Source organism: Emericellopsis atlantica (assembly GCF_019669845.1).
Source record: "Emericellopsis atlantica unplaced genomic scaffold F5Z01scaffold_35, whole genome shotgun sequence".
Classification (NCBI taxonomy): Eukaryota; Fungi; Ascomycota; class Sordariomycetes; order Hypocreales; family Bionectriaceae; genus Emericellopsis; species Emericellopsis atlantica.
The window spans coordinates 99,473-124,100 of NW_025764737.1; the positions used below are offsets into that span (position 1 = coordinate 99,473).

Sequence of the window (24,628 nt, forward strand, 5' to 3'; positions counted from 1 at the left end):
GGTTGAAGTGAAATCAACAATGCGGGGCATATCAGTGCCCGATAAGGACAAGCAGCACAAGCTTCACCAAGAGGGACGGACAGGCGGATACAATCATGACATGAGCTGACTCCCATTTTGTCTAACCCAAACATCTACTTTGATTCCGATGCTTTACATGTGATCATTAGGACCATCCATACCAGGCCCGGGCCCGCCCTGTCGACCCATTTGTCGCGCTTTCAGGAGCTCGTCGCAAAGCAACAGGTTTGAAGCGATGCTCGAGCTGGAAGCGACAGAGTTACGCAGCACGCGGAACGAGTCGAAGATGCCTTCAAGCTCCGGGTCCATCGGGTCACCAGTCTCGAGGTTGAGACCGACAACATCGCCATCAGCGTGCTCGTCTTGGAGCGCGGCCACTGTATCCTAGTTAGCGTCATGTTTCACGTTCAAGCTCAATGTGTCACTCACAAGCATCCTGCACATCGTGGCCAGCGTTGGCAGCCAGGGTCTTGGGAATGATGAGAAGGGCATCCGCAAACGCCTCGACTCCCCACTTCGCCTTGCCCTTGACCTTCTTGCCAAAGGCGTCGCTCTTCAGGTGAGCCGCGCAGGCAACCTGGAAGGCACCGCCGCCCGGCACGACACTCTTATCGACAATCATGTTGTAGACGCTCCTCAGGCCGTCCCTCACCGCGTCGGTCACCTGCGCAATGGTGTGCTGGTTGGGGCCCTTGATCATAAGCGTGACTGACTTGGGGTCCTTGACCTCCTCCACGAATGTGTACTTCTCCTCGCCCAGCGTCTGCTCGTAGACCAGACCAGCCCATCCGAGAACATCTGGCGTGAGATCCTCGACAGAGTTCTGGGCAACACCACCACAGATCAGCTGCAGACGCTCCATGTTCCTCCTCTTGGCGCGGCGGAGAGCCAGGATACCGTTCTTCGCCAGCACGTCCAGCGACAGGGGGTCGATGCCCTTCTGGTTAATGATGACAAAGTTCTTCTTTCCGTCGTTGCCGCAGAGCTCCTTCTTGAGCTCGACAATCTTCTTCAACTTGGCGTCGATGAAGCGGCGCTCACTTTCCACGAGCTTCTCACGCTGCTCGGCGCTCGAGTAGAAAAAACCAGAGTTGATCTCGGTCTTCTCGTACTCGAGGCTGACGTTCATGGTGAGAATGTAGCAGTTCTCGAGACGCTTGGGCATGTCGGGGTGGCGGGCGCCGTGGTCGAGAGCGAGTCCACGAATGAGCTGTGTGTCGGCGGCCGTGCGGTGCTGCATCTTCATAATCTCAACCATGTGCAGGTCGGGTTTCGCCGGGGCCTGGTAGATGGCCAGAACGGAGTCGACAATGTCGGGCGTGAGCTGGGCAGCGAGAGTAGAGTTGAGCTTGGTGGCGAGAGAAGTGCGGGCGACATTCAGCAGAAGCTCGCGGTCAACCTCCTTGTCCAGCTTGAAGTCGTCGAGGAACTATGGAGGTCAGTCGCCATTGTTGACACGATGCTCCGTGTAATTTACCTTGAGAGCCTCCACTTTGGCGATCTCGAAGCCGTCTGTGATGATGCGTGGGTGCAGACCCTCAGAGATGTATCGGTCGGCCTGCTTCAGGAGCTCTCCCACCAGCAGCACGACGGAGGTGGTACCGTCACCGCAAATATCATCCTGGGCAGTAGCGGCTCGCGCAATCATGACGGCGGTAGGGTTCTGGATCTGCATCTCGCGGAGGAGGACATTGCCGTCCTTGGTGAGCTTGATCTGTTGAAGGATGTGAGTATGGCGGTCGGATCGTGGGGCATTTCGAGGGGCTAATTCGTACCTGACCGGCACCGTCGACAAGCCTAAACACTGTCAGTATTTGCATAGAAAAAGGAAAAGCTTGTGCTCCTACATCTTGATGGTGCCCATGGGGCCCAAGTTGGACTTGAGGACATCCTGAAGACCTTCACCGGCACTGATGTTGACCTTCAAAGCTTCGCCCCTCCTCTGCGACGACGGTTAGCTCGAGCTCCCCACCAAGCTAATCCAAAGACAAATTTCAAGGTCGACATACGCGGGACTCAGCCTTGGGGTTGAGAAGCTGCGTGGCGGACATGGTGGCAGTTTCGTGTTCGTTCTTTTCGGGGGGTGAACGTTGGCGCCGCTGCTTTGGAAGTGTAGGCGTGGATTGACCGTTGGTGGTTCCGCAGGCTTCGCCCACCGTCGCTGCAGGAGGTGAACAGGCGATGTGGGCTGCCCAACTTTTTCTGCCATTAGGGAAGGCGGTGAAGTGGGGGCTGCCTGGGTGACTGACTGATTTACCCTAAAGCTGGACTCTGGTCTACGATATTTCGACTGACTGTCATCCACAACCTTTATTGACATCAATTGGATTCTTGATGACATTCTGTTTGCAACGGCTAAGGAAAAGAGTCGTTGGGGTAGGTAGAGCAAGATTGTTACTTGGGTACTCCGCACAGAAAACCTACGTAGTACGCAGGACATATAAACAACTTTCGATCAAGGACAGGCTATGCTTCATGTTCTACACCTAACATCCTAAACTCCCTTTGTCTTTTCCTACTTCTTACAAATCCGCTTATGCACCTTCCAGTCCTTCCTCTGACATTCAGCTGAGCAATACTTCGCATCGTGGCACCCTTGGCATGTCTTGAGGGTGCCCCCATCGGCGCCTCTCCTCTTAGAACACACTCGACATTTGTCAACTTGTGACTCGCTTGGTCCCCCATCAGGCTTACTGCTGTCCGCTTTTGTCAGTGCGACGTCAAACGCACTTTCGACATATGGCACCGCATACGTCGGACTGAAAGCTGCGCGAACCGCGTGCCGCCGACCGACTTCCCAGCTCGGAATAGTGATGTGATCCTTGGGAAATTCACCATTGCCACACGAGCAGAGGAATGTCTTTCCATCTTCCAGGGTCAGGGGAACCGTTGCGCCCCTTTTCTTGTATTCGCAGCTCCGCTTGTGGGACCAAGTACGGCAGCGCTCGACCGAAGCCGCAATGACCTTTTTCCACAGTATTAGCTCGGCGTCGTTGACGTTCATGGACGCCATCTTGAGTTCCAGGATCGAATCCAGCAGAGGCCGGCACTTGTGGACCAAATCCAGTGTAAGGGGCAAGACGGCAGCGTCGATCACCACACCTGCGGCGTCGCCGTCCAACCGAATCGCGGACACGAGGAGTAGAATGTGAATGCCCCCCTTTTCGGGGTGGTTGATGGCAAACAATCCAGTTTGATCACCTTGAAGACCAGTGGCGAGCATGAACATGGTAAACAGAGACTCCTTGAGATTGACGCGTGGGTCCTCGGAGATGCCGTCCGTCTTGTTGGCCGATTCACGCAAGGCTTTCTCACGCTGTGAGAACTGAAGTGATGTGTGAGTAACTAGCCATTGCATGTCCTTTGATTTTCCAACGTCGAGGATTGGCAAGCTGTCCAAGTTGACGTGGGGAATGTTGACCGCGGCAGGGAGGCCATCGCCTGTGAGCATCACAGGGTACACAAAGTCATCCAGGCAAGGAGACACCGTCGGCTGAGCAATAGGCGCAATGACCTCAACATACCCTGACGTTCGGGCGATGCGCGTTTTGCTTCCCTCCTTGCTCACTGGAATAGGGAATCGGACAGGACAGGAGAGGGTGGTTTTCCCGAAGACAACGTCGATGACAAAGGGGCTGCTTTGGCGCAGCTCGATCGGCGCCTTGTCCTTCAGGAGTTGGAGCCCCTTTTCGGATGTGATATCGAGGTGCCCGGTCAGCTTTGTGATGTAGTTTTCCGAGGCAGGTAGGTCAGCGACCATCTTCGTCTCAAGACCACTAGCACTGTCATGTATGGTATTTGGGAATAGTCGCGCAGCACCACAGACAACTGGATATGCCTCCTGACTGGGGGCAAGTCGAGACACCCATACATTGGATGCTGTGCTTGCAGATGTTTCGTACACGTTCAGCTCTGGTCCCAGGACGGGGCCATATACTATTGTGGACTGGATGGTAATGCCGACGAACAGTCCCACCAGAAGTCTCTGTGGCTCAAGTTGGACACACGATGCCGGTACATAGAACGATATAACCAACGGTGCCGATCCGTCGAACCCCAACGCATCTTGCTCGACAGCGAGTGTAGTCTGGTCCAGACGTCCTGCTTGCTTCACCTTGCCAAAAGTCACATGAATGTCTCCATACATGTTATGCCATTGGGTATCTGCCCCAGGACCCGATCGCAAAGATCCAAGGAGCAGAGGCGAAGCCATCTTGCGGTGATCCGAGCCCTCAAACAAGCGGAGAAAAGCTTCCCTTGGCACCTCGCACGTCACAGCGATCATGTGTGGAATATCGGTCCAATCCTTGAGGAGTCCCTGTCGAGCATGTTGACTAGCATCATTGACGATCCAGGTTTCCTTTGTGCCGCTGAGCATGTATCTTTGTCCACTAAGCTCTTGAATGAAGTTGCTAGACATGGCAAGAGTGCGATCAGTGGCGATGTTCGCCACTAGGTCATGCAGAGCGTCGTGCCAAATATCAGTGGAAACACGCTGCTGCACCAGTTGGAGCAACGCCGCAAAGCTCCCTCGGTGAAAGTGGCCGTAAACAGCATCTCTCTTGTGCATTTGCGACTTCAAGGTCTCGAAATGTAGCCTTTCGTTGCTGAAGATTTGCAGATATATCTCCAGCAGAACTCTTGACAGCGCCTTTGCGTCGATATGAAGACAGCCACGGCCATGAGGTTGATTTGAGAACTGGTCGTCTTGCTTCCATGCGATACGGTTGTGTACTTGCGTATCGTTGCCGACCCCGGACTGGTTCATCATGCCGAGGAAGACTTCGTCGGCGTGCGACTCTGCCTTTGCATTTGTCCAGAACTGAACGGGGGAAACACCCAGTAACAATGACATTGTGGCCGGGTGCCCGCATAACAGCTTCTCAAAGGACTTTTGTTGAGTGTCTTCCGTCTTGAGGAGAAGCTCAGTGTAGATGGTAGCCCATGGACGATTTGCGAGCAACGGCGCGGTAGCCACGAGGATATTCAGGGCCCCTACATGATCCGAAAGATTCGATGTGTCAATGACGTCGAAGCTCGCCGGCCTCGTGCTGGCACTGTAGATTTCAGCATCAAGGCGAAGTGGCCGGGAGTCGAACAGCCGCCTGTAAAGGTTTGCGGAAGTCTGACCAGTCGTTGCAGCATGTTGAAGGCTGTGGCAGCACGCAAAGACATCTGACACGATGAACCGCACGTTGAATCTCTTCAACAGAGCGTTCTTCAGGGCAGCTGTCCATTCCTTGAATTGCGCTTTCGCGGCGTGGGCAGCTCTGGAACCATGCCTGGACGTAGGCTTCAAGGGAGACTTGTCTCCCAGTGGCGCAAAGGCGGTAGCAAGATGAAAGCCGAGAATCGGATCAGTACCGTAGTGAAGGACAGAGTTGTCGCTCACCAGTGCGGAGAACATGGGGTTGGGTACGTTGGTCACATCTCGATCCCTGCTCGTGACGGTGCCATCCTTCCAATACTGGTCAAAAGCTTCTGGCAATTCCAGCCGCGATTTCATAGCAAGAGGCGCTGCTGAGCGCATGGCGGTCGCAACAGTGCCATGGGGTCCCAGGGCTCGTCTTCTCATTCCAAGCGAGCGTTCAAGCTGCCTTGTCAGGGCAGAGCGTCGTTTGTCGAGGTCAACGTCGCTGGCTTCTTGTACCATGCGCTGGCATACGGCGCGAACATCATCAAGAGTATCCTGGTCGCAGAAGTGAAGCTTGATTCCGTACTGACTCTTCTTCCAAGACCCCAGTGACGCAAGCAGTGGTAGGAGCTCGCTCAGCTGCTTCTGGACGAGTGCGGCATCGCCAGCGTCGAGGTAGAGGTGGTAATAAATGTTCCACAAAGCATCATCAGAAGCTTCGCCGTCAATGAGGAACGTCAGCAGTAGAATGTTGCGGGCTTTGAAATTGTCAGTCATTGCATCAACGTAAACCCGAGGGTGGAACTGACCGATGACCTTCTCGTCATAGTCGCAGCAAGTGATGTCCAGGTTGCGAGGAGCTGAGGGCACGTCAGCTGAAAAGCACGATACTTTAGAAGTTTCATAAACTCACGAAGGCCCTGGTCGACATAGGCAGTATAAAAGATGTTTCTCAGGTCGCCGCAGCCCAGCGACAACACGGACGCATCTTGGCCGTGAGGCACACTTCGCGTCAAGTTCGTTGCAGGCGTGTTACCCACGGCGTAGAAGAAGGTGAAACGAGCACCGACCGTGGGCACAAGCATGATAAACTATGGTTTAAGGCACCAGACTCGAATATTATCCTTATCTGACAGCTGCAGGCGAGTCTCCAGGAAGTTGCGCGAGTGCAATCTGTAGCAAGATCAAAGAGTTGAAAATCGAGGTGGGCTGTGCCAGTTATACGCGAGAAGATGCCCGCACCAGTGACTCGTCAACAAGTCGCTATCCGACGCCACGCTTTAGAAAAGCTCACAAGTTGGTATCACTGGAAGCAAACACAATTTGATTGGTAAATTCTCAGTATTGTTATGTCGGAATTGTCCATTGTATTACCAAACCTCCCCATTTGTGATCCCACTCAAGTTGATATACACAGTCAATAAACATCGCATCATGCACGGGCCAAAATACACAAAATCGCAAAAGGTGCCGCATCCAGGGCTTCCATCCATTTGACTGTATCCGAGTCGAAGATCAAGACCAAAACCAAAACCATATCCTTTTCAACTCCGACAGCGGGGGGCTCTTGCGTCCCCATCAACTGTCCCATCCTCCATAACGCCACGCTGAAGCCGACCAAGTGTCACCCAAAATACAGGAAGAAGATTCGTTTCGTCGTTCGTAGGGTCGAAAATGGGGGGTTCACTTGTCGCTCCACATCGCGTTAGACATTCCTCCGTCTTGGAAACCACCGAGGGCTTGATCGAGTCGCCATTGCTCAATGTACAGGTTAGCGTGGGCATCCCCATTGCTACCAAAGAAGGTCTCCGCAGTCATCTGTGCCTGGAAATCATCGAAGCTGTAGAGCTGGTCGTTGATATCGTCCAGCGAGCCGAAGCTGCTGCTTGCTGTGAGTTCCGGCAGGTCGCCAAAGCCTTCAGGCTGACTCAAGTCCATGTCTAATGACAGGAAGGGCGTTTCAGGCCCTTGTGAGTGCTGACCTGAGGATACATCAGATGGCGACGTCAACACTCCCGGGTGCGAGTCCATGCTGGTAGGGGTGACACCCATGAGCACCGCGGGCGAGACGCATGGCTGCGGTAGCGGGTCGCTCATCAGAGTTTGCTGACTTGGGGTACTTGATGCTGGCTGAAGATATGGCTGAGGACTCGAGAAGGACGTAAAGTCCACTGACTCCCTCTTGACCATTGATCTTGACCTCACAGGTGTTGAAACCTGCTGGCTAAAGGGGCGCCCGGTTGGCATGGGCGCCGACGAAGTTGCGCTGTTGTCGAATTCCGGAATCGTCATCTGCTGAACATCGTGCGAGAGGTGTTGGAGGTTCACCATGGAGTGAAAGTCGAGCATCTGCTCAGGTGAGGCGGCGGCGGAACTGTCGGTATATGTTGAAACGGTCGACACTGTCGACACGGAGCTGATCGACATGTTGTTCTGCCGCCTCGTCCTGGCCTTCCTCTCGCGTCGGTCACCATCAATCTCGGGGTTCTTCCTTGGCCTGCCACGCTTGGCAGACTTCCTCACCACGCCGTCCAGTGCACCCTCGCACATCCCTCTCTGTCTGTGCCTCGTCAAAGCATCTTGCCTCGCAAAGGCCTTTTGGCAGGGACAGATGTAAGGCTTGTCTGTGAGGTGGATGCGGGCATGGCGCTTGAGATCGTGCGCGCGCACGAAGCACTTCTTGCACTCTTCACACTGGAACTGGCGGTCGTTGAGGTGCGTCTGTACATGGGACTTGACGTTCTCTTTGCGAGAGAACTCTTTCCCACAGTTCTGGAACGTGCACGTCCACAGTCCCGTCGACGTGGAGGGACCGTCAATGTAGGAGTGGACCTCTTCGGATGAGATGCCAGTCTCCACCTTTAGTTCTTGATAGCTGTCGAATGCGTTGGTGAGCGTCTCGAGCGAGCGGTCGACGCTGTTTTCCTTTCTGCGTATCGGTCGGATCGTCTCGGCTTCGTTCTCGTCGACGGCAGAGCGGTCGGTCGGCGAGCTATACTCGCGAGGTGTGCCGGTCATGAAGGAGCCATGGCTCGTTGCTGAGAGCGGCTCGGGGTACGAGGCAGTCTGCTGTGAGGTAGTTACATCAAAAGGCGCGAAATGAGGCATCTGCATGATATTCGTCCGCTGATGTAAGTTGAGGTGCGGCGGCCGACGGGCACGAATCGTCTGTGTGTCGTGCTGCATTGTCAAGTGAGTATCGGGCGAGGCCCTGCTAAACACTGCGTAGCTTGGTAGTAGTCAGTTCTCTCAAAAGCTCAAGGGTCTTCTTTATGGTCAGTTCTTCTGGTTAGGAAGGGCTCGATGCTCGCTCAATACGTCGCAATACTCTGGGGGAACACAGAGAGTAGGGTAGCGTTTTGAGGGCGGCTGCTTGTCAAAGAGGTCCGGCTGGAGGAGTACTGTGAAAATATTGAAGATGGTGTATTCGATATCGAATGTCAAGTTCAACGTTGGATCGTTAGACGGTGGGTTCGGATGCAAGATGTTGAGATAGCGGCGGCAAGGAACGGTGTAAGTCGGCTGGGGGGCATTATTTACTTCCTTGGCGCTGTTGTCATGGCGACGGCACTTTTTCCATGGCCGCTGAAGACCGCTGTCCAGCAACGTCACAATCACCCGCCGGCCCGCGATCAAGTGGGGCGCTGGATCAAAGTCACGAGCTGATCATTCGAAATGTCTTGAAACTGGCGATGCCTAGTTTGTTCCAGGCAAATCCTGACTCACGGATCAATGACCGAACGACTCTATTCGTGCGAGGAGATGACGAAGAGCTGTGCAAGCGCCGCGACGTGGCGGCTGTCTGCTGGATCTCGAAGACTGCGATGGACTCCATCACTGAGGTGATTGTAGTCACAAGGGCGAGTCGATCATTGTTAGACATGTTGCGAAGATTAATTGACTATAAACCAAGCTATCGATACTCAGAGTGCTGTTGGTGATCAAAGTGAGGCTTGTTCATGAAGGTTGAGTCAAGCCAAGCTGTGTCCCCGAGAATCAACAAGCTGGTTGCCCAGCAGAGAACAGAGGGAGTCAAAATAAAGTACATTATGCAACACAGTGAGTAGTAGCATCATTTCATGCCCGAGATCTCACCCCCGACTAAGAAGCTTTCACGGCTCTTGAATCGAGCTTGCCATCGGATTGGTACCTTCACGACTTTGCTGTGCAAGAATAATTGCACCTTCTGTACAGCAGAAATGCACAATGCCTGGATACAGCTGCAAGTTGTGAATGAACCCCTTTTATCGTCGACAGCAAGCTGCATGGCACGTGCACCAAGCATAGCCCATTGCTCGGCCAATAGAAGCAGCTGCCTTCCACAGCAGTGGACCCCGTGATTATTAGTCTCCAAATTCCCAGGTGGATAGCCAGCAATCGGGGCCCTCGACGCGACATCTGCCGATTGCCCAGCTCAACTTGACTCCGTTGGACCTCATCATCCCTCGAGCCGCCGTTTGTCTTCACCTCTGCGTCGGGTTTCAGGACGTTGGTCAGGCTTTTCTCTCGCTACTGGCTGTGCTGAACTATCGTTTCCGCTTCCCACGGAGCCCAACTGCAGCTTCTCCAACCGTTTGAGCCCATTGCTCGACACCGATTGTCATTGTTGACAGTCGACTCTCGCCATGTCGTCCGGCGGAACCATCTCGGGCAACACCCTTCGAGGGACTCCCAACAGGGATCGTCGAGGGGGCATTCCATTCCAGCAACAACAGCACCCGCATGCAAGCCCTGCTGGATCAGCGATTCCTCGACCTGTTCTGGAGGAGAAGCCCAGCGATGCGGGTTCTGCTCTGAGTGCGAGTCGGCAGAAGCAGACTAAGCGAGATGAGGTAGGTTGGAACTTCCTGACTGGCAAGCCAGAAATGCTAATAAGCAAAGGCAATTCGACGTAAGCTCGAGACCGATCTCTCCAAGAAGAGCAAGCTGGCCGGCCGCACACGCCAGAGCCGCAAGGCCCCCCCGGGCACCGTCTTGTCCCTGAAGCCCAGCCCTGCTCTCCAGATCAAGCCTTCGACTACAGTCTCCGAAGCTGCTCAGCTTATGGCCGCAAAGCGAGAGGATTGTGTGCTCGTTACCGACGACGATGACCGCATCGCTGGTATCTTCACCGCCAAGGATCTGGCTTTCCGAGTCGTCGGAGCTGGGTCCAAGGCCTCCAATGTCACTATTGCCGACATTATGACCAAGAACCCTCTTTGTGCCCGCACCGATACCAGCGCCACCGACGCCCTCGACCTGATGGTCCGCAAGGGATTCCGCCACTTGCCAGTCATGGACGAGAACCAGGATATTTCGGGTATTCTCGACATCACCAAGTGCTTCTACGAGGCTATGGAGAAGCTCGAGCGTGCCTACTCCTCATCCAGGAAACTCTACGACGCTCTGGAGGGTGTGCAGTCCGAGCTCGGCGCTAGTCAACCCCAGCAGATCATCCAATATGTCGAGACCTTGCGCAGCAAGATGTCTGGACCGACTCTGGAGAGTGTGCTTAACGGCATCCCTCCTACCACTGTGAGCGTCAGGACCTCGGTCAAGGAAGCTGCGGCTTTGATGAAGGAGAACCACACGACGGCTGTCTTGGTGCAAGACCAGGGAGCCATTACCGGTATCTTCACCAGCAAAGACGTTGTTCTTCGCGTCATTGCCCCTGGCTTGGATCCCGCCACCTGCAGTGTCGTGCGTGTCATGACACCTCATCCCGACTTTGCACCCATGGACATGAGCATCCAGGCCGCTCTTCGCAAGATGCACGGTATGCGAAAGTGATGAATGTATTAGGGCAATTTGCTGACCAGTGTAGATGGCCATTACCTTAACCTCCCCGTCATGAATGAGGGCGGCGAGATTGTGGGCATGGTGGACGTGCTCAAGCTCACCTACGCCACGCTCGAGCAGATCAACACCATCTCGACAGGAGATGGAGAGGGCCCGGCTTGGAACAAGTTCTGGCTGTCCATGGACAACGAAACAGAGTCCATGATGTCTGGCGACGGCGGCAGCCACAGCCACCACCACACCAACCTTGGTTCTCGCATGATGTCTCCTGATGTGACGCGCGAGCGCATTGGCGACAGCGTTGCGCCTGGCGACTCTGCGTCTCACGTCGGTGCTGAGTCACCCCCTCGCTCCATGCTGCAAGAGACGCCTGGCGTGGTCCCGGCAGAACTGCCGTTCCCCTTCAAGTTCAAGGCCCCCTCAGGTCGTGTACACCGCTTGCAAGTCATCGCGTCGCAGGGCATTGAGACTTTTGTTGCGGCCGTCGCCGCCAAGCTCGGTAACGAGGTGGAGGGCATTGGAGGCACTCCCGTCGTTGAGGACGGCAAGATGAGCGGCACTGGCTTTGCGCTGAGCTACGCTGACGACGAGGGTGACACGGTGTCCATCACCACGGACAACGATCTGCTCGAGGCGATTCTTCTGGCTCGCCAGAGCCTTCGTGAGAAGGTTGATCTTTACGTGCACCATCCGGACACGACCCCTGTCGTGGCGCCTCCACCCCCTCCTCCTGTCGTCGAGACACCAGTCGTTCCCACGCCCACTGCTTCGTCTGCTGATGGCCTCCGCATGCGCCGCCGCGACTACGACGAGGAGGACGACGAGGATGACGAGGAGGAGGAATCTACCGTGCGTCGGTCCAGGCGAAACCGCAATGCACCCGTTCAGGACCAGGTCATTGCCGGCGTTCCCAACGAGCTGCTGCTGCCCGGTGCCATTGTCACGCTCGCTGTTGTGATAGTCGGTGTTTTCACCATTACCAGGGCTACCAGTAGATGAACTCAAACTGCCTTGCGTGATTGATAGGTTGGAGCAGGTTCACATCCTCATGAGCCACCAAGGCAGCTGTACATGTTTCAGCATTTCGTACTCTTTGCATATATAGACCTGTCGTAATCAAGCGAATATCAAATTTTAATCTGCCATTTTACTCTTCGCACAGCCGAGACTCCATCCATCTTTTCCGAGGTGACGGACCTCGACGCGCTGCGCGTCGGCCGGCAGCGGAAAAACCCAGGGCCCACTTTTGCTCTCGCAGTGCTACGAACCAAATTTTGGACGACTCGCATCTGCGACCATCACCAGGACGACAAGTGACAGCAGTTCGGGCAGCCGTCATGATATTGAGAAACGCCGCTGTGCGGCATGGTATGTGGCCTCCAATTGATTACATGATGCAGAACCTTGACATTACAGGCCGCCGGACGCTGGCCAGCCCCATCTCACGATCCGCCCTACGCCAATTGTCGACCGAGAAGACCGCGACACCGACGGCCAGCACGGAGGCCCCCGTCGAGTCGTGGCCCGAGGAGCAGAAGGCACATGCGCGTGAGCTCGCCAGCACGGTCCCCAAGAAGGAGCGATCCGCCAGCCGAAAACAGACCAAGTACATCCAGACCAGCGTCTTTGGTCTCGGGGTGAACGCAGCCACAACGCGCCACCAAGGCCGCTCATGGACGCGCGAGCACCAGATCGGAACGGAGACGCTCACGCCCGAGGAGCAATGGCAAAAGTTTCAGCGCCAACAGACCGACACGAGGAAGATTGGTACGCATGTCGAGAAACGGTACTCCCCTACCGAGCTTCTGCAGAACCCGCCCCATGCCGAGGACGTCACGCTCGAGCTTCTCATGGCGTCGCAGACGCACATGGGCCATCACAAGTCTGTATGGAACCCGGCCAACGCTCGCTACATTTTTGGTGTGCGCGAGCAGACGCACATCATCTCCCTCGAGACGACGGCGGCGCACCTGCGACGAGCCGCGCGCGTGGTGGAGGAGACGGCCTACAACGGCGGCCTGATCTTGTTTGTGGGCACGCGCCGCGGGCAGATGGAGATTGTGGCCAAGGCGGCCGAGTTGTCTAAGGGGTGCCACGTCTTCACAAAGTGGGCGCCCGGCACGATCACCAACGCCGAAGTCATGCTCCGAGGCCACAAGCTGCAGATGCTGGATCAGAACGACAAGCAGCTCGGCGGCTTCCAGCTGTTCAACGACAAGCCCCTGATGCCGGATCTGGTTGTCTGTCTGAACCCGCTCGAGAACTGGCCCCTCCTCTACGAATGCGGTCTCAAGACGATTCCTACGATTGGCATAGTTGACACGGATGCCGACCCAACCTGGGTGACCTACACAATCCCGGCCAACGACGACAGGTATGTGCTTTGAGCTTGTTGTAGTTGGTTTTCCAACTGACTGTTTCTAGTTTGCGATCGGCTGCCGTCATTGGAGGTGTACTTGGTCGCGCCGGAGAGCGTGGTCAGCAACGGCGCATGGAGCAAGCCAAACTAGGAAACGTCACATGGAACACGTCCCCGCGCGTGTACGAGTTCATGGAGACGCAGAAGAAAGAGGCTCTCAAGAAGCGCAAGCAGGTCATGGGAATGACACAGCAATACCACGGCCTCAACGACGAAGAGATGAAGCTCCTGGAGAAGTCGGAGCCCGTGCAGAAGGAGGTCACAGAGGACGCCATGCTGGCGATGATGGGGCAGATGGTGGATGGTCAAGCGCAGGCGAAAGCCGATGTTGGCGAGGCTATCCAGCAGCCTGTCGCTGACCTGAGTGCGGAAGATATTGAGAAGAGCATCCAGGCACTGGCGTCGGGCACCAAGGAGATTGAGGCAGCTTTGCGCACCTCTGGCGCCGCCTCGAGACGGTCTGGTGTGACTGTGGAGAGCATCGAGAGGGATCTGGCGGCTGTTGGCGTAAGCGCCAAGGAGATTGAGAGTCTGCTGACGGCCTCCACCGCTCCCAAGGCGTGAGCGTGTACCATCATATAGCGTGTATACTACGAGGGACGGTGTTGTATCCGAGAGATTAGAAATGTATATTCCGTGTAGTGAGCGCGCTTTCAGATTGACGGTTCGTGTTCAATGTCGTGGTCGCCGGGCCGGAACAACGATAGCCCTCGGTGCATAGGGAATTGGAGCCGTACGGCCCGTACCTCAAACTTCGCACCTGCGCACTTCCCCTCACCACGCAGGAACCCTCACGACCGAACATTTCAGTACGCGCGGGACTCGACGACGCAATCTTACAGCCATAGCGCATCTCGCGTGCAGCCAGCCAGCGAGTAAGCCAGCGCGCCATCACGGCCAGGCACGAGGCGACGCTGGGCGTTGACCAAGTTGGGCACTCGGATCCTCCCGACTGGCCGAGCGCAGTTGCTACCCTGAACGCGGACCCTTGTGGGGCCTTGTCTCAGCACAGGATCTACTGCAAGGGACACATGCCCTGGTGGCTGCCCGACATCCATCTTTAGTTGCTTGCTTTTCTCGTCGTACGCGCCCGCCTGCCATATCTGTAGTATCTGTGGCATGCGGTGCTGACTGTTACCACAGAGTGCTTCCTATTCCCACAAGAGTGGCAGGCGCGCGCAAGGATGCCTGCCATGCTGGAGGACCCAGCCAGTCCGACTATCCACCGTCGGTCTGGCGAGGCCCCTTTTCCAGACCCCAACAACCCTCAGCTGCCCGTGGACATTTCGCCTCGTCAGGTGACGTTGCGCGATCGCCAGACGGTGGCCACCATTGTGCCCTATGCCTCTGCTCAGAATGTACCTCCCACGTTGCTCGCGTACCTGTGTGACCAGTTCAACAAGGAAATCGAGGGCGGCGACACCTATCCCATGGTAGACACTTTCACCGTGGAAGGCTTTACACAGTACTGGTTCCAGAACATGGCCGCCATCATGCTTCTAGGAAGCTTGGACAGCGCAGATGAGGTCGTCGAGGGCAAAGACTGGAGTAAAGAGTGTCTGGGGAGCTTCTACATCAAGCCCAACTATCCGGGCCGCAGCAGCCATATCTGCAACGCAGGGTTTTTAGTCACTGACGCTTCGCGGAATCGCGGCGTGGGCCGTCTCATGGGCGAGACATACATCATCTACGCACCACGACTAGGCTACACCTACAGCGTCTTCAACCTGGTGTACGAGACCAATGTCGTCTCCTGCCGCATCTGGGATGCCCTGGGCTTCAAGAGGATTGGCAGGGTGAAGGAATGCGGTAATCTCAAGTCGTACCCGGATCGACTGATTGACGCCATCATCTACGGCCGTGATCTCAACCCGGACGAGTCCGAGGATCTCGTCTCGGAGGAGCGCTTTGACAAGATCAAGTACTATCTCAAGTTCAACAAGTACCCGGCCGGGGCTGATCGCGCGGAGAAGTCTCGGCTGCGCAGCGCGGCGACGCACTACAAGCTGCTCGAGGGCGATAAGCTGATGCTCAAGGACAAGGAGGTCATCTCGGATCCGCTGCGGCAGTACGCCATCGCGCGGGAGGTCCACGTGCAGAATCACGGGGGCATCAACAAGACCACGGCGACAATTGCGGAGAAGTACCACTGGAGCCGAATCAAGGAAACGGTGAGCGATGTGATACGCGGCTGCCGGGAATGCAAGGAGCTGGGGAAAACGACAAACTCACTTAAGAGAGGAGCAGCCGCGTCTATTTCGGCGCCGAACAGCACAGGGAGTCCGCCTCAGGGGAGGGCTGGCGAGCCTGCACGACCTACCCGGGACACAATGGATGTCCTGGCGTTCCAAGACGGATCGCGGGCCATGATGCTGCCTACGTTGTCACAAGACAGCTCCGGTTCCAGTCCAGCGACTGCGAGCTATGAAGCTGATTTGGCGTCGATACAGCCTTCTCATACTTTGCACGGTGTCGGTGCTGGGCACGACTTACATGGACAGCATCACTTGCTGCCTCCACACCAGCAACACCAATACCAACCCATCGACCCGCAAATGATTGACCAACCTGGCTCTGACGTCAATTTTGATCAATATCGCGATGATAGCCATGTCGCAGACTTTCAAGCACTGCTCGACGCGACCGAGGACACCAGCACGGACAACGACACAGCAGCCGACGCAGAAGCCGCCGCGGCCGCCGTGGATCGAGACCTGGACATGCTGATAGAACACGACGCGGACGGTGATGGCGCAGCAGATACCAAGAGGAACGAGAAGGACGAGACTGGGCTGTACGATTGGGATGCGAGATGATAACACACGATACCCCCCTGTACGACAGGCTTGATTGCTCACAGATATATATACCCGGTGATACATACACATACATCATTACATACATATTAGAACCCAAATGACCCGCTCCAAGCATCTCGCCAACACGGAGAGAAAATAAACGCCACCGCAATGTGAACCCATCATTTTTTCTTTTTGACCCTCCCCCTTCACGACTGCTCCCCCAAGAACGCCGTCTCTCGATACAGCTCCGCCTCGAACCCAGCGGGACAGAGCTGCTCCCAGCCGGTGTACTCCCAATCAATGTACGCGCCCCCGGCAATCTCGTAGCGCCCTTCCTCCTCGGTCTTCTTCATGAGACCGTCGAGAATGCGACGAGCGTGCGGCTGCATCCACATCTCGGGCCAGTCGCGGTGGCGGTTCTCCTGCGGACCATTGTGGTTCACGACCACGGGGATGGTGTCGAGGCAGAGGTTCGAGTACAGCGGCATCTCGTCCCAGCCGCGCGCGGGACTCCAGAGCGCGGCGTCCGAGACGATGGCGCGCGGAAGACGGGTCGTGCTGTTGAGTAGGTCCAGGGGCAGCGCGCCGTCGACCTGGGGTACGCAGATACCTGGTCGTCGTCCGATGAGCTGCGGGGGGATGTCGTGCGCGTACGTCAGCCAGCGACCGTCGTCCTCGTGGAGATCGGTCTGCGTGGCCAGGTCGGCCCAGTAGTCGACCGCGATGCCGAGGTCGGGGAGGCTGCTGATCGTGTCCGGGATCTCGTGCGGGAAGTTCGGGTTCAGGGGGTTGTGGACGAGGGCGCCCTCGACGACGGAGAGGTCGGCGGGTCCGCCGTGGTGGCGACGGCGGAGGGCTTCGCGTCGGTACTCTTGCTCGCCAAACATGTGCTGGAAGACGGCCTGGTCGCTGCCGCTGATGGCGTAGGCGCCGTTGGTGCTGTTGCGCGCCAGGTCGATCTTTTGGCTCGCGCGGGTAAAGACGCGGGTCATGTCCTCGACGGAGCCGACGATGAAGTTGGCGCTCAGGTAGCGGTTCAGGTGCGCCGTGTGGTTGAGGCGCATGTCCTCCGTCCACGGGCCGTAGATCTCCTTGGGCAGGGGACTCTCGGGGATGGGGTAGCAGGCGACGCTGGCGGGGTCGGCCGGGGTGCACATCTTGTCGGCGCCAAAGACGACGCGCTGTCGGATGTCGTTCTCCTTCTCAAAGGCGACGCCCATGCGTTCCGCGAGCCGGCGGTTGGACGATTCGAGGTTGCCGCGGTAGCGCTTGAGGAGCACGTCGAGGGGGAGCTGGAACCAGGCCTCGCCTGTGGCGTGCGCGGTTGGATTCGACGGGTGGTGGTTGAATGCGCCGTAGGCATCGACGATGACGACCGTGTCGGAGGCGTGCTCGGGGGGTTGCGAGGAGAGCCACTCGAGTGTCTTTTCGATCTTGGACAGGTGGCGGCCACCACCGATGAGTGTCTCTGTCCTGTTGTCAGCGTCCTGTCCTTGTGAAGCTGGGGTCCTTGCTGGATGGGTGTGCGCACCGTCATGTTCGCCCTCGCCATGGCCGAGGATATGGGGTATCGGATACCCCATGACCGTTGCTGAGAGTATGGTCTTGCATGTGCTCACGTCGCGACTGGGCGCGGGAAGCAGGACGTGCACTTTCTGAAGGTCCTCCTTTGCTACCGGTAGCAGAGGAAGCCGCTGATGTGGTTTCGGAACGAATCTCGAGTCGACGAGCAGTCGCGGTACGCGCAGGTCATTGTGCTAGAGGTTTCTCTCTGTTAGCGCTGGAACGATGGTGGTGCTGAGTATGGGAGGCGTTGCCACTCACATTGTAGAACAGAGAGCAGAGCAGAATGGCAAACACGGCGAGGACGATGAGGCTCTGCCGCCTGGTGCCACAAGTAGGCAGCATGATATGTGGTATGTACGTGGGAAACACCCGGTGGAAAAAATGCAGAGGCCAAGCAAGTGGTACACGAGGGTAACGAGCGTAAGTGAGCGCGATAGCGACGGAAAGCCAAGGACGATGGCGGTCAATGATTCGACATTCTTCGGCGACGAGCTGCCTACACCGAGTGATCGTCTCTTCGTTTGCTCAAGCGTTCACGTCGGTGGTAGGTTCAGGATGCTGAGGGTTAGAGATGTCACGATGGATGGTGGCTCGGGATCGCGCTGGGCTGTCTGGGTCCGGGTCGCTGAAAGGGGGCAGGGGCCTGCTATTAAAGGCTAGGGGCCTAGACGGGGCCTGGGGCGGTACCTGACTAACGTTATATGGTAGGTTGTTTGAGCCTCGGTCAGTGGTTGTGATTGATCTGAGCTCTCAATCTATCAGCTTTCAATCCGAGCTCTGTTCTCCTTCTTCTCTTTCTGTTGAGACTTCATCATCAAGCTCTGCTGCTTCCGGCACGCGAAGAGCGCGTGAGACATCTCGGTGACAGCAGTACCAGGGGTCCAAGCCAAGCCAAGCCAAGCCAAGCCAAGCCAGGAGAGGAATGTGGTTGCTCCAATGATGGGGTCGTCCAGCACTCCAATTCCATTTTTTGCTTCCCGTTTCTGTGGTTCATAAAATGTTTCTTCTGCTGCGAGCCTGCGACGCCGGAAAAGGGGATCGAAGGAATGCATTTATGCTTATGGCGATTGGTCGAGAGCGACGCCTTCTTACTCGTGCCAGGGGCAGCTTGAACTTAGTGATCTGCCTGCTTGCGGGCAGACTTCGTGCCTCTGCTTATAGGAGTGCATGCTCAGTCAGTGTCGTTTTCTGCACGAAATTCCATGTTGCCAATAGTGTCCCTCACTTTTACTATCCAAAGAAACTGTCTCCTCTTCACAGGAGTCAGGACTCAGGAGGGCGCAGCTTTTGTGAGAGATTACGGGGGCCAGTCGCGGGTCTAGGCTCGGGTCTACTGTCTCTGGATCGCAGACCCCTGCTGCCGGTAGCTCTGGCGTTGGTCCGTTATGCTTGGCGGTACGGAGTGGGTGCTAAGTTTGCCGTTAAGCATGCTGTGGGATCGACCTCACTGGCTTGGCCCTGGGGAGCTTGCTTGTGAGCCTCCTCGACGCTTGTTCAATATGCTTCATTGCGACTACGGCGCCGTCGTCATCCTCATGTCTACATACATTGGCCACGTACAGGTTCCAGAGTATCGTGCCGGATATTCCCAACGCCTCGAGAGAACCCCCCCCCTCGTGTGCGTAAGTGTGTGTCAAGTCATTGTAACCTTCCTCATGTGTTTCACCATTTTTTTTCTTTACCTCCTCGGCATGCCGCGGCCGCGTCCGCGCACCGCTCGTTGGGCCGCACCCGGCGGCATTTGCCCGGGCGCTTGGGGCTTCTGGCTCTCCTCGTTGCGGACGGTCTCGTCGACGCCCAGGATCAGGCAGCTCGCCTCGGTGGCGGCCTGGATGGCGTTGACCTTGACGAGGGCCGGCTCCCAGACGAACCGCTCCATCATGTCGGCGACGCCCTCCTCCTGAAAGTCCACGCCGGCCCACGTCTTGCCCTTGCGGTGCTCGACGCGGAGCTTGTTGAGAATGTCGGTCGAGTCAAAGCCCGCATTGTCGCAGAGCTGCCGGGGCACCACCTCGAGCGCGCGCGCAAACGACTTGATGATGGCCTGCTGCTTGTGCGGAATGTTCTTGTCCGCGAAGCTGTGCAGGTACGCCGACACCTCCATCTCGGTCGCGCCGCCGCCGCCGACAATCGTGTTGTTCTTGATGGCGCGCTTGACAATCATAATGGCGTCGTGCAGCGAGCGGTCCACCTCGGCGATGAACTGCTCGGCGCCACCGCGTAGAATGAGCGTGCACGTCTTGGCCTCGGGGCACGCCTCGAAAAAGTTGAACCGCTCACCGCCCATCTGTCTCTCCTCAAAGTGGCCGCAGGTGCCCAGGTGGTCGGGCAGAATGTCGGAGCACGTCGACTGGGTGACGGCGCCCGTGGCCTGCACGACGCGCTCCATGTCGTCCGAGGCAACACGGCCGGCGCAGAAGATGTCGCGGTCGGCAAAGTACTGGGTGGCCAGGTCGCCAATGGGCAGCTTGCTGAGGACCACCTTGGCGCCCGTCTTGTGGATCGCCTCGAGCTTCTTGTAGATAATCTGCCACTCGGCGTCGACAATGGCTTGGTACTCGGACACCTGCTCGACGCGGACCTCGGCATTGTCCTTCTCGGCCTTGAGCTCGAGCTCGACGTTGAGACAGACAATCTTGGGGTCCTCAAAGCTCTTGGGCTGCTGCTCAAAGCCGGCGTAGGCAAACGTCTTTTTAAAGGCCACGCCGTTGACAAACTGGGAGTCGGTCAGGGAGCCGCCGGGGATCTTCTTGACGCCAATGAGCTTCTCGTTCAGGTCGTCCTGGTCGAGGGAGAGGACGGCGTCGACGACCATCTTTGTGAAAAAGTCCGTGTTGCGCTTGATCAGCTTGCTCGTCATGGCGGTGGCGGCCAGCTTGGTGAGCGTCTCGCGGCGGTTGCCCTCGTCGGTGCTGACGGCAATCTCCTTGACCTTGTTGACGGCCATCTGGGACGCCCGCCGCAGGCCCTTGATGATGACCTGCGCGCTGACGCCCGACTCGACGTGCTCCTTGACCTCCTTGAGGATCTCGCCGGCGAGGACGACGACCGAGGTGGTGCCGTCGCCCACCTCGGCGTCTTGCGAGCGGGCAATGTCGACGAGGATGCGGGCGGCCGGGTGGATGATGTCGAGGAGCTTCATGACCGTCGCGCCGTCGTTGGTGATGGTCTGCCGGCCATTCTCGTCCACCATGAGCAGGTCACCACCGTAGGGGCCGAGTGTCGACTTGATGGTGGCCTGCACGGCCATGCATGCGTTGATGTTGGAGATGATCTGCCCCTTGCCTTGCGACGTATCGGTGCCTATAGAGTGTGAACGTTAGCACGGGGGTATTCCAGTCGTCGTAGGCTAGCTAGCCAGCCCTCCAGCGGTCGGTCGGTCGGTCTGGTCTGGCGGGCGGTGGGGTAACGCACCCTCTCTGAGGACGACGATCGTCGGTGTCTGTCCGCCGAACGACATTGTGAGGTGTTGTCTGGGTCGTATGCGGTGGGATCCGGGTGTGAGGAGAGTGCAGACCGACGGAGAGTAGAGAAAAGGGTCGTCGTCTGGGTGTGAAGGTGGTGAGACTGTCGTCGTTCGTTGGCCGTTGGAAGCTCCAAAAATTTGGGCGACCTCCCACCTTCCCCTGATGTGGGGCAGGCAGCCGCCTTATCGCCTTATCGCAGCTTATCAGGAGCTGGCTGCTGGAAGCTTCGACTTGGGGAGGCCAGTCTTCTCTAACTTCACATGAAAGGATGACCTCGTTCACGAAACCCATTGGATGTGCTCTTCTATGATGATGAAAGGCTCCCGACGCTGCTAACATACAGACCTGACATGCTCTCCTACTTGGCAGCACCTCGCCTTGCCTGGACCGCACCTACGCGGCCTACCCCCCAACCTCATTGCCTGGCACCGCCTTTCCTCGCCCAGGTGCCTCATCAAATTTGGTCCTCCATGTCTCCTCCTGCTTGAACATCTCAACGCACTGCAGAGCATTGGGCTGCCCATACTCTGGATCCGCACCAGCTTCGAGAAGCGCCTACGTCATCGAGTCAGCAAGTGTTCACAGAATCCGCCAGAATTGACACACCTCGATCACGGCATCCTCCTTCTTGAAGACTGCCCCTGCAAGGGGGCTCTGTCCTCTGTCATTGAGTCGGTTTGGATCGGCCCCGTGCTGGACCAGCAACCTGACCGTGTCGGCGTGGCCGTGATATGCAGCCAACATGAGCTGTCCAGCCTGTCAGTACATGCGATGCTGGATAGAGGTGAGAGGCTGCTTACAAGTGTATCGCCCTTCTCGTTGGTCATGTTGGGCGGCAGACCTGCCGGTAGAGCTTGCCCAAGGAGCGCCATGTCGCCTTGGCGCGCTGCATTGTACATCCGGCCCGCCAGGGCTATGGCTTCCGGTGGGATGCTGCTTGGCTCTTTCGCTGTGGAGGCGTCCATCGCAGATATGGTGATGGTCTGTGGGATGAAATGTAGGTGATGGTGACTGGAGGCTGCTTTACACACTGTGCTCAATTACGCGTACATTTCTAGCCAGCGCTAATTCCGGCCTAGCGAGCTGGGCATTGCAAGCCAGAATCATGTCTCGGATGGACCTGGACGATGCGTTGATACGACACCGTGACCTGATGGACACCATCTGACATTTAGAGGCACGGTAGTGACTACGACCATTGTGGATGTCTGTGTGATCTCGAATGTAAGCCAAGATCTTGATAAACAGAAGAACCAGATGTTGGCACCACTTGGTCATCGCGAAGACAGCAGCGAGGAGTTGAGGTGCATGCGGTACACTTGTGCTCACGATGACAACCTCGCTCCTCATCGGCTAACTCATCATCCTTCTTACGGCTGGCTAGTGGTGCCATTGGCGCTCTAAAGCTCAGCGCAAAGCTGAACCAGGAGCGCGAAGGTTGGCCAGGCCAACACAGCATCAGGATTCAGGGCAGCCAGACCAGATGCGTCTGCCTCACTTGCTACCAGTATCGCTGTCACTACGGACGCCGACACGCCATGAAGCGTGGCAGAGAAGGCGAGAACGGCAAACCGACACAAACCCGAATCAACTCATACGTTTCATCACCAAGCCCATGGCTGCGCCGCACTACAAAGTGGCCACGAGTGGAAGCATCCTAGTGGCAGATATCGTGCCTAGTCTGACATTGAAGCTCGAGTCTAGCATCTAACAGTCTCCCTTCCCTGGGCGCACACCTACAAGTAGATGTAACACAAGGGATCCCCTCCAAGCGTGTCGAACATGTCCTTGATGGGGTGGCTCTCGCCAAGGGTGCCCATGTCGAGGACATCGTCCACCGTCGCGTTCCGGCTCGGGGGCCTGTCCTGCAACGTCAGGGTGCCAGCCACCTCGCGAGCCTCGGCGGGGTGCAGGATCTGGTGCATCCAGTACAGGCGGTCGAACATGGCGTGGTGGAGGAAGAAGGCGGGATCGTTGGGGGACGAGTAAAGGTCCGTGTTGTCGCCATTGATAGAATAATGGCCAGTGGTGTGCAGCCCGAGGAACTGGTCCGGGTACCGGCCCTGGACCTCGGACCAGAAGGCGCGGTGCGTCCGCGAGGCGGCGCCAATGGTCACGTTGAGCAGGTTCGCGGTCGTGTACCATTTGCCCATGGCGTAGCTGTTCAGGTCGCGCTGGATGCAGCGGGGGTTGTAGTCGGACAGGTCCAGGACCACGGGGCCGAGGCCGTCCATGGCTGGGTTGAAGGGGCCGATGGAGGCGGAGGCACTGGCCGGAGGGTTAGCATCATTGACTCGTGCGACAGATCCTATCACTAACTTTTTGAAGGGACCGCTCTTGATGCAACCACCGCCCGCGCCGGACGGGAGGTAGATGTGGCGAGCACCGCCGAGACTGCCATTGTGCTGGACAAACTCACCGTCGCCGCCCAGGCTGGTGTCGCTGCCGTCAAAGACAGGGCTCTTGGTCAGGTCCTCTGCGTCGGCGAACCAGTTCCAGTACTGTGAATGGTGTCAGTCGCGTTCCATGGTCTCACGGTCAAAAGGGGGACGCACAGGCTGTGTGCCCTTGTAGCCACACTCATCGCGAAGGGCAGTCTCGTAGGACCAGACAAAGGCACGGTGCCAGGTGAGAAAGAGACCGCTTCCGTGGACGGACATGGTCAGGTTGACGTGGAGCGCCACAAAGTCATCGTACCGAGTCTGGGCCGCGCTCCATTCCTCGGGGCCCTTGGAGGGAAGACTGCGCAGGCACTGGGCGGCCTTGATGTAGTCCTTTCTCTCCCGCTTGGTCAGGACCGCCCTAGATGCATATGTCAGAATAGTGACACCTCTCCATGGTTATGCCAGACGTACCAGTCTTTGCGAACCCGCGCGGTGGCGAGCGTGCACTTTTTGGGCCCCCTCTTGCAGTTCTCGTGGGACATGGCCTCCTCGACCGCGGACTGGAGCTCCTGGAGGGCATCGACAGGGTTCATCGAAGGATCAATGTCTGGAAGAGCCACCTCGCCATCCTGACGGACCTCGACGGCGGCACTCTCGAGAGGAACGGCGAGAACACGGCCAAAGGAGGCCAAGGCGGTGGCCGCAACAACAAATGTCCTTGAGAAATACATGCTGCCGGAAAGGGGGGATTCGAGAGGTGATCCCGGGATACCACGAGGTGAAGGCGGCGTTTGATGCTCTTCAGCCTGCAGCGGCAGCACGATTTATGTACTTGCAGTCTTCGAGCTCGGTACCAAGGCAAGCATAGGTTCAGGGAGGTCCGTTACATGGGAGGGGCACCGACGGGCAATCTCGCGCGCATCGATCATGCCAATGTTGTGTTCAATCGAAAGACCGAGTTCCGACACTTTTGATGGAACGATTGGGTCATTGGAGGCATGTACATTCACGTCTATTACCCCCATGTACAAGCCCGGAAGGCATGAGTTCGGCCGCCT

At 57.1% G+C, this 24,628-nt stretch overlaps 8 protein-coding genes across 8 annotated transcripts; 3 read left to right on the forward strand and 5 right to left on the reverse strand.

The window, feature by feature from the left end:
* Window positions 1–153: 153 nt before the first annotated feature.
* On the reverse strand, window positions 154–6,240 carry F5Z01DRAFT_677676 (TCP-1/cpn60 chaperonin family-domain-containing protein; the record flags this gene model as incomplete). The annotated part of the gene is made up of 10 exons (XM_046265382.1): window positions 154–398; window positions 451–1,450; window positions 1,499–1,735; window positions 1,797–1,818; window positions 1,869–1,963; window positions 2,031–2,182; window positions 2,716–3,346; window positions 3,398–5,913; window positions 5,965–6,015; window positions 6,069–6,240. 10 exons carry the CDS (start codon window positions 6,238–6,240, stop codon window positions 154–156), a joined length of 5,121 nt encoding a protein of 1,706 aa, XP_046114473.1.
* Window positions 6,241–6,389: 149 nt separating this feature from the next.
* On the reverse strand, window positions 6,390–8,668 carry F5Z01DRAFT_665870 (uncharacterized protein). The gene has a single exon (XM_046264189.1). The coding sequence runs from the start codon at window positions 8,339–8,341 to the stop codon at window positions 6,839–6,841; it is 1,503 nt and encodes a 500-aa protein (XP_046114474.1). The 5' UTR covers window positions 8,342–8,668; the 3' UTR covers window positions 6,390–6,838.
* An 848-nt stretch (window positions 8,669–9,516) lies between these two features.
* On the forward strand, window positions 9,517–12,079 carry F5Z01DRAFT_665872 (ribosomal protein subunit S4). The gene is made up of 3 exons (XM_046264190.1): window positions 9,517–9,987; window positions 10,037–10,910; window positions 10,959–12,079. Exons 1-3 carry the CDS (start codon window positions 9,781–9,783, stop codon window positions 11,930–11,932), a joined length of 2,055 nt encoding a protein of 684 aa, XP_046114475.1. The 5' UTR covers window positions 9,517–9,780; the 3' UTR covers window positions 11,933–12,079.
* Window positions 12,080–12,152: 73 nt separating this feature from the next.
* Window positions 12,153–13,998, forward strand: F5Z01DRAFT_665877 (ribosomal protein S2, flavodoxin-like domain-containing protein). Its single transcript, XM_046264191.1, has 3 exons — window positions 12,153–12,301; window positions 12,350–13,307; window positions 13,358–13,998. Exons 1-3 carry the CDS (start codon window positions 12,271–12,273, stop codon window positions 13,914–13,916), a joined length of 1,548 nt encoding a protein of 515 aa, XP_046114476.1. The 5' UTR covers window positions 12,153–12,270; the 3' UTR covers window positions 13,917–13,998.
* A 53-nt stretch (window positions 13,999–14,051) lies between these two features.
* On the forward strand, window positions 14,052–16,181 carry F5Z01DRAFT_665878 (uncharacterized protein). Its single transcript, XM_046264192.1, has 2 exons — window positions 14,052–14,434; window positions 14,496–16,181. The coding sequence occupies exon 2, from the start codon at window positions 14,537–14,539 to the stop codon at window positions 16,166–16,168; it is 1,632 nt and encodes a 543-aa protein (XP_046114477.1). The 5' UTR covers window positions 14,052–14,434; window positions 14,496–14,536; the 3' UTR covers window positions 16,169–16,181.
* Window positions 16,138–18,388, reverse strand: F5Z01DRAFT_359322 (uncharacterized protein). The gene is made up of 3 exons (XM_046259285.1): window positions 17,978–18,388; window positions 17,685–17,910; window positions 16,138–17,621 (listed from the first exon to the last, which is right to left on the reverse strand). The coding sequence occupies exons 1-3, from the start codon at window positions 18,059–18,061 to the stop codon at window positions 16,360–16,362; spliced, it is 1,572 nt and encodes a 523-aa protein (XP_046114478.1). The 5' UTR covers window positions 18,062–18,388; the 3' UTR covers window positions 16,138–16,359.
* A 1,009-nt stretch (window positions 18,389–19,397) lies between these two features.
* Window positions 19,398–22,151, reverse strand: F5Z01DRAFT_640140 (TCP-1/cpn60 chaperonin family-domain-containing protein; the record flags this gene model as incomplete). Its single annotated transcript, XM_046262503.1, has 5 exons — window positions 19,398–21,022; window positions 21,134–21,345; window positions 21,593–21,741; window positions 21,793–21,933; window positions 21,987–22,151. The coding sequence occupies 5 exons, from the start codon at window positions 22,149–22,151 to the stop codon at window positions 19,398–19,400; spliced, it is 2,292 nt and encodes a 763-aa protein (XP_046114479.1).
* Window positions 22,152–22,536: 385 nt separating this feature from the next.
* F5Z01DRAFT_359519 (uncharacterized protein) lies at window positions 22,537–24,399 on the reverse strand. Its single transcript, XM_046259286.1, has 4 exons — window positions 24,042–24,399; window positions 23,742–23,988; window positions 23,506–23,687; window positions 22,537–23,454 (listed from the first exon to the last, which is right to left on the reverse strand). Exons 1-4 carry the CDS (start codon window positions 24,299–24,301, stop codon window positions 22,923–22,925), a joined length of 1,221 nt encoding a protein of 406 aa, XP_046114480.1. The 5' UTR covers window positions 24,302–24,399; the 3' UTR covers window positions 22,537–22,922.
* Between the last annotated feature and the right edge of the window lie 229 nt (window positions 24,400–24,628).